This window comes from Rhagoletis pomonella, unplaced genomic scaffold (genome assembly GCF_013731165.1).
Source record: "Rhagoletis pomonella isolate Grant_MI unplaced genomic scaffold, Rhpom_1.0 Rhpom_scaffold_00006, whole genome shotgun sequence".
Classification (NCBI taxonomy): domain Eukaryota; kingdom Metazoa; phylum Arthropoda; class Insecta; order Diptera; family Tephritidae; genus Rhagoletis; species Rhagoletis pomonella.
In genome coordinates, this window is record NW_023458560.1 from 75,163,264 (window position 1) to 75,171,292 (window position 8,029).

An 8,029-nucleotide genomic window follows, 5' to 3' on the forward strand; every position below is an offset into this window, starting at 1 on the left:
AATAAAATAAAATAAAATAAAATAAAATAAAATAAAATAAAATAAAATAAAAGAAAATAAAAAAAAATAAACAAGAATTATTTCGGGGACAAAATTCGTCAAATTCGTTGTTGCTATGGTTACTAGTAACCAATGCGTAAAGTAATTTTTTCTACCGTGGTTATGTGTCAAGTTATGCGAGCTTAAACATGCAAATTTCAGGCATACTTTCTAATATGGTAGACAGACGGAGAAAATTAATTTGAATTAATAACCATAAATGCAAATTAAAATTTTACCCTTACAGACGGCAGTAATGCGAATAAACCAGCCGCAAGGTCGTGGGTTCGAGTCCCACGGCCATTATACTTTTTTTATTTCTTTTTCATTCTTTTTTTTATAAGTTCTATATTTTTTTACGTTACTTTCAGTTAGTTGTTGAATTTTTAACAAAATTTATCTCTAAAAATTAAAATTAACTAATAGTAAGATAAGAAATGTGATATAAAATAAAGCAAATGGAAAATAAAATAAAGTAAAATTAAATATATAAATAAAATAAAATAAAAAAATATAAAATAAATAATAAAAACAAAAAATTTTTCGCAATCGCTCCCACCGAGTATCGAACCTGGAAGCTACAGGCTTGTAGCTTGCAACTCTCACCACTCGGCTACCGCGTACGCGAAACTCGGCTGCTTCGTTTGCTTACTTGTACAAAAGACAACAACTAGCCGTTTTTACCAGTGTTGTCATCGAAAATTCCCCGGATCCGAGTTAATTCCCAAAAATTTCGTGCATTTGTTCGGCTGCTTATGCTCATTTTAAAGAGGAAAATGCATGAGTTAAAGTAAATTAAGGCTGGTTATGCAAATAATCGAGCCCGTTTGTCTACCGTATTAGTCACCAGTTTTCTTAAAATTCTTATCTCATTTGACACTTATGATAGAGAATCAAAAATTTCTGATCTATTAGAACTTATTCCGTGCTTTTTGGTAAAAAATTTGTATTGCATTTCAGTAGTAGTTTATTATCTGCTTGTACTTGAGACCGGCCATTTTAGGAGCCGATATAAACTTCTCAGTACCATCTGCGAAATCTCTGCTGCGCTTTTCAAGCTGATGTTTATGTCGTAGAGAAAACAGCAAGTCAACTGCTAATTAGACAATTCCAGCATTTGAAGCCACCATCTTCGTCAATATCCTGTGAACTTATTAAGACTCTGAAATATTCTGCAGAAATGGTTGGCAAAACGGTTCTAGAAGTCTCACACTTGCTGAGCCGAGCCCTCGCAGAATAAGTATTCAAGTGGACAATTAGAACTGCGTCAAGAGCTGTTAAAAGGTGCGTTAACCCTTTCGGCATGCACAACCACGGCCCAGTGTCCTGCTGAGACAGCCGTGAGTTTATAAGTATTTTTCTAACAGAACCCTGATTTTTAGTGGGTCGTAGATAATACAGATCCGTCTGGTGCGATCCCGTAAAACTTCAGCTCTGCTTAGCTTAAATTTATTTAGTTCTTTAGCTCATATTATGAGCAGGCTAATTTCGAATTGTTTAAGCATCGAATCCAGCTCTTTCCTACAGATCTCGAGTAATTGCTCTAACCGGTGTGTTCAGGGAAACTCAATGCTCGGCGACGCTCCAACGATAACGAATACCAAGAAATTGCCGCGATGGAGACGAGACGCAGTCATTTGACCACTTTTCGGATCCAGCCTTGAGGTCATACTTATTCACCAGCCTCCAGCAACTCCGCCTACAAGAGATGAACTCTCTCGGCAAGGATTGTATCTTAAGTAGCGAAATACAAACGACGAGGTTTTAATTCGATTTAATTTTTTATTGTTTCGCCTAAGTACTGCTTCTAATTCAATGCGCTACATCGTTAAACGTTCAAGGAATTAAATCATTTAAATTATATTTTTTTTTATTTACAGATTTCACAGTGAATATCGCCCGAAAAGTGTAAAACCTTCAAAATTGGCTTCAATCCTCCAACACGAATCGGATTTCACAAAGAAAAACTAATTTTGGCTGCAGCGTTAACACGATACCTCTCATCCGTCGTTGTCTACTTATATGTACATACAAAAACAAAAAAAAACAACTATTGTAACTGCATCCATTCAAACATACATACATACATATTTACTTATCTGCTGCTGGTTGTTCATTGTACAGTTCCGCCACTGCTGAAGCAGCGATTCACACACACACACACACACACACACACACACACACACACCTCGAAACCTATTTTCGCGCCCACAAAGTGCTATCGTAAACTTCAAATTGGCGGTTGGAGTGCGGTTTTCGGGTATTTTTAAAATCATCATAATTTCGCACAAGATCCGGTGATGTGGGACAACCCCCGCAACGGGAAATGCAACAAACCCAACGTTATATACCGTCTGTATCTGATTTATATGGAACGGACGAGATAGAACTTCTACTGGACGAAATACGCGAATTAGAACCGGTCTGCTGTCAGCTGGACGATGAACAGGATTTTGAAATAGCTGGCAGCAGAGCTGGTGAGCTGTCACTATCCTTAGAATCGCCGCTGGGCACGTGCACGTCGTGGGACTCGCACGCCAATTATAAACAGCGCAGCGGCCAAACGCCACTGCCATGGGGCGTAGCCCTACACTGTGATCCGCAACACTTGAAAACGCCTACAGGGATTGTGAGAATTCTTTTGGTGGTAAGTAACACGTAAGCGATAAAGTTATGTATAGGACTTGTGGGGTAATTAAAATTTCTTATTTGATTTTGCAGTTATCGTCAGCCGCTTGTCTAGCCTGCGAATGCTCCGCCGGCACGGTACAAGTAGGCCTCTTTTTACTGCCACTCATCGGACGCTTGAGATTAATGGTCTTCTGTGCGATCTTCTCCTTACTTATCACCTGTCTAATGTTATTTCTAGACATTTCACATATAGCACTCATGTTCCCATTCAATTGGACTAAAGTTGTAAGTTACTAAATAATATAAAATTTAATAACAAAATAAAATTAAAAAAAATAAATTTTGCGAACTTTTTAATTCCAGAATACATGGATGTACCTGAGCATTGGTTTGATATTGATTTTGAGCTCGACGCTGGTAATGCATATGGTGCTTTATGCCGAAGAGTACATTGCGGTCAACAGGCACACCAAGGATACACTATTTACTTCAGCGGTATGTGAAATATGCAAAATGATTTACATACATAAGTTAAATCAAATATAAATCCTCTCTTCCCTGTCAAATCGTTCTTATTTGGCACATCCTTAACTCATAAGTTATACAGAAAACATTTTGCTTTGGGTTAGGGTGCTTATCCAGAATAGATCCTTTGTTTTTATTTGTACCCGACAATATCAATATTATCAAAATTTTAGGCCAACATTGATCTCTTTAAATTTAACCTCCGTTTTTTCCAAGGTTAATTAGAAAAATGAAATTGATTTCTATATAGACGAAGTTCAGTTCCAATTTCAACTTATCGCGGCTCTAGATCAGTGATGCTTAGAGAGAGCTTTTACTCTGTGCGCGTCCATATAAAAGGTGCAATCCCGTATTCCTCGGACTCGGACTAGTAAAACTGTCAAAAAATGAAACTTCGCTCAGAGCGAGAGAGTAACATTGAAAAGTACGGGATCGCTTTCTAGTAAAAAATGGTAACTTCTGTCAACTTCAACATAACCTCCAAATTTTGGTTGTAAATTTTTGCATATTTTGTATGTAAACACACTCAGCTCACACATACAAATAACCAAAAATACTTTCAAATTCATTAGAATTCACTTAAACAAGTAATTAAATACTTTTCAACATGAATTAGCAGAGTCCACTTTTCTTTTGTTTACAATTTGGTTGCCAAACCCACTACAGCTGATCGTTTGACACATTTACCAGAATTTACAAGCAAAAAATTCTCGGACTAAAACTGGTAACTTCTGACAGAGAGAGAACCGTATTTACTCTCTTTTTTGTCCCCTCAATAGTCAGAGAACCGAGTACGGGATCGATTTCCAGTAAAATCTGACTGATTCTGACTAGTCCGGACTCGTACGGGATCGCAACTAAAATCTATAGAGCTTTGAAGAGTTCCGCCCGCGAGCGCTGTTTTGAGCATCACTGCATTGGCGAGATTCGAATTTGTGTCCCAGGGCATCGGAATCTTTTTCTTTATTTTAATTTAAATTTTTTTAACGTAATTTAAAAATTTTCCTTTTTTTATTAAAATTTATTTTTAAGTTTTGGATTTTATTGTTTTAAAAAATAATATAAATAGTTTTTAATTTAATTTTTTACTTTTATTTTATGTATGTTTTTTCTTTTTTATGATTTTTTTAAATTTATTTTTGTTAATTTTTAGATGTTCTTCTTTTGAAAAGAAGAAAATTGTTTTTTTTTTAATTTCATTTAATTTTTAGGAACTTATTTTATTTGTCGTTTTTTGAATGCTTTTTTCATTTTATAATAAAATTGTCTTAAATTTTTAGATTTTATTGTTTATAAAAGATATTTTTTATATTTCATTAAATTTTTAGAAACTTATTTCATTTACTTTTCTCTTTGTTTTAAATTTAATTTAATTTTCTTTTTTTTAATTAACTTTATTTTAATATTTAGATTTAATTATTTTAAAAAGAAAAAATATATTTTTTTTATTTCATTTCATTTTTAAGACTTTACTTTTCGATTTTGTTTAAAATTTAAAAATACTTTTTTAAGTAGGTACTATTTTTTTCTTTTTTAATTATTATTTTTTCTTATTCAAATGTAATTTTTAGATTTTATTGTTACAAAAAGCAAGAAACATATATTTTTTAATCTCATTCAATTAAATGATTGGTCAAATTTGGTATCCGTTATAAAAAATAATGCATCATATATTTATCTATCTATTTTGTATGATATTATACTTTTCAATTTACAAAAACAGCGTCACGCAGTGATCAGTGTCAGACCAAAGGCCCTTACACAAATTGCCTTATGAATAAATCTTTTAAAATCTTAAGTGACTCATTTTTTATTTTGTTTTGATGTGGTTTTCTGTCTTCTCGACGGCCAATCCATTTTTCAAAATGTTTAGCTTCGTTCAATGGATATATTTATGTAGCTTAAAAACTGTTTTCAAAACTTGGTATTTTCTTATTTTCCAGATTATCGGTTACATTTGCGCCATTGAATCATTTATATTGGCTGGTATTGCCTCATGGCCATGGACGCAATATTACCGTCGAGTGCCCAACGATGGCAGCGAAATGTACATCGAAGATCGTGAAATGACACCAATGAGTCCAATCGAGAGTACAGATGTGCCGAATATACACCATCAAACACAGCATAACAATCGAAATACTAGCATTGCACACAGCGAATCAAATCACAATAATCAGCAACAGCAACCACAGCAGCAACAACAACAACAACAATACAATCGAATATCATCGTCGTCGTCCTATAATCAAAAGCCTTATATACCTGGTAAGGAAAAAAAATAGGTATTAGGAATGTTAATCCCGGGATCCTGGTATCCCGGACTTTTTAAGGTCTCGAAAATTACCTGCCAAGAATCCCGGGATTTTCGGGATTTGTAATTCGCTTTGATGGCAATAATAGAAACTCCTTTTCTTGACCAGTATTGGCTATATTTATTTATTTTTATTTAATTTTATTTATATTTTTTCTTAAATGTCTAGCTCATTATACACATAACACCGCGCGATAGTAAATTTTAAACACAAATATATTCGCGAAACCATAGGCCAAATATAGTAAAATTGCGTTGTTAGTTTTTCACTCTGACGTCAGTAATTCAAAAATGATTTAAAATATTCAGAGAAATGTGCTTAGAGCAGAAGTATGGGTATAAAATTAATGAGGAAGTCCTGTAAAATTTAAACAGATTCAAGTTTCTGGTGCAGAAGGGCTGGTAAATATCGAAAATGTAATTTTAAAATTTTATCCTTGAAATTTCGCAATATTTGTTTTTGAAAAAATTATATGCTAAGGGCTTATATAAACTCGATAACATCCTCGAATTTCGTTCTTCTAACTTTGTCCGCTTAAAAATTACCTATTCGTCGTTGTAAAGCCAAAAAATTGAATTTTTAAATTCTAAAGAAATTTTCTATTGCATTTGTTATCCATATTTTTATTCTACATTGCATTGAATTTTTTTTTAATAATTTTTGGAATTAATTATTTCTTTGAAATTACAGAGTCCTTCAAAATAAATCCTGCGGTCAGAGAGAAAAAATAAAAACGCCACTTTAAATAAAAAATTGGGTTTCATACCCATTTATTTATTATTTATTTCATGGTAGAAGAGATAAAAGCAATTTTTTCGATTCAAGTTGTTGAAAAGTAATGAATATCTAAAGAAAATAAAATTAAATAAAAGGGTATTTTGAATACCTATTCGTCATTGTGAACCGAAAACTTGGATTTTTAGTCATTCTACAGAATTTTCTCTTTCAATTGGTACCCATATTGTTATTCTACATTGCACTAAATTTTTTAAATAATTTTTGGAATGCAATCATATCTTTGAAACTTCAACTTCCTTTAAAAAATTCTGACGTCAGAGTGAAAAACTTAAGACGCAGTTTTAATATATTTTCCCCAGTTTCGTGAGTAAATATATTAATTTTTTGATACTTTCATTTTTTTTGTAGCACGGTGTAATATATGTATGGCGCAGGAGTCGAGAGTTAAAAAAAAAATTTTTTTTGAGATATGTATTTTGGAACGAAGTTCCGTCATCCGTTGTCAAATTTGATTTGTAAACAAACCGGTTTCGGCGTTGTGCCAGGTTTAGTGTCATTTTTCGTTTTCCGAATGAATCTCCGAAAACGAAAAATGACACTGAAGATGGCACAACGCCGAAACCGGTTTGTCTCCAAACCAAATTTGACAAGGGATGACGGAAATTCGTTCCAAAAAAGCATCATACACCCACCCTGCCGGAACAACAATAACCAAAAAGGAAATATTTTTTTACTATTAACTTATTAATTTTTTATGTTTTTCAATATTAACACTATTTTTTTACTTTCAGCCAAACGACCCAATGAATTGATTAACCAAAGACCAACACTGGGTCACACCCAAACAACCAGGAAACCAAATACTCGTTACCGTGAAGGCTATCATTATCAACCAGTTGCGTCAACGTCCCGCCAGAGCCCCACATTCGTCTTAGGCGATGACATTGGGGCCGGTCCATCCACATCCCGATCCAATGATAATTCTAGTGCGTGATAGTTTTTATTCCTCATAATAATGTAATAAATTTAAAATACAATACAAAAAGTAATTAAAGCAAGAAAAAACTACTAAAAAATTTGCAAAACAAAAACAAAGAGAGGTGTACACAATAAGCCATTGTCATTGAATGAAAATTCAAAAAAAAAACACATTAATACTTGATAGAGAGAGAGAGAGCGAGAGAGCGAGAGTACGTCAAAGATTCAATATTCAAGAAAAAAAAAAACATGTATATCTGCGGGTATGAAAAAAATTAATCAGCTGAATTTTGATTCGGCAACGAATACTGAAGAAAAATCTATTATAATAAAGAAAACTTAAACAAAATGCATTTGGTAATTGTAACGAATTGTTTATAGGTAAACAAAAAAAAATTATAATTAATTACAATAAAAAAGAAAATTAATGAAAAGTGAAGAAGCAAACAACAGCAACAATAATAAAATAAATAGTTTTAAATGTGTGTGTAATACGAAAATATGCGAAAAAAGAAAGCAAATTACTAAGAATTCAATGAATTTAAACACTGCAATAAGAAGAAGCATGAAGACAAAGAATAATTAAAAAATACAAAATTAAAGTAGGTAACGATCAAACATATTTACGTTAGGTAATAAAAAAAAAATTTAATTTAAATGAAATGAATAAAAAATAAAAAGTATATCGAATAATCAATTTGTGTGGTTGCGAATGTTGGCGGCGCCAGCTTTCAAGGCCAGCCACAAGCGCTCTTAGTAGAGTGTACTGCGTCCAGTAGTGATTAAAAAATCATTTTGAAGTG

The 8,029-nt window shown here is 32.9% G+C and overlaps 1 protein-coding gene across 4 annotated transcripts in view; it reads left to right on the plus strand.

The window, feature by feature from the left end:
- The window catches only part of LOC118741293, a 29,415-nt gene extending 21,579 nt beyond the window's left edge, over window positions 1–7,836 (plus strand). For 3 of the 4 annotated variants that reach the window (XM_036473220.1, XM_036473222.1, XM_036473221.1), the window contains exons 2-6: window positions 1,920–2,686; window positions 2,761–2,955; window positions 3,034–3,165; window positions 5,139–5,463; window positions 7,040–7,242. In XM_036473220.1, the coding sequence (XP_036329113.1) occupies window positions 2,366–2,686; window positions 2,761–2,955; window positions 3,034–3,165; window positions 5,139–5,463; window positions 7,040–7,242 (1,176 nt within the window). In that variant the 5' untranslated portion in view covers window positions 1,920–2,365. Of the gene's footprint in view, window positions 1–1,919; window positions 2,687–2,760; window positions 2,956–3,033; window positions 3,166–5,138; window positions 5,464–7,039 lie in introns of those variants that run through there. The other variant, XM_036473224.1, reaches the window with a different exon arrangement.
- Window positions 7,837–8,029: the final 193 nt, after the last annotated feature.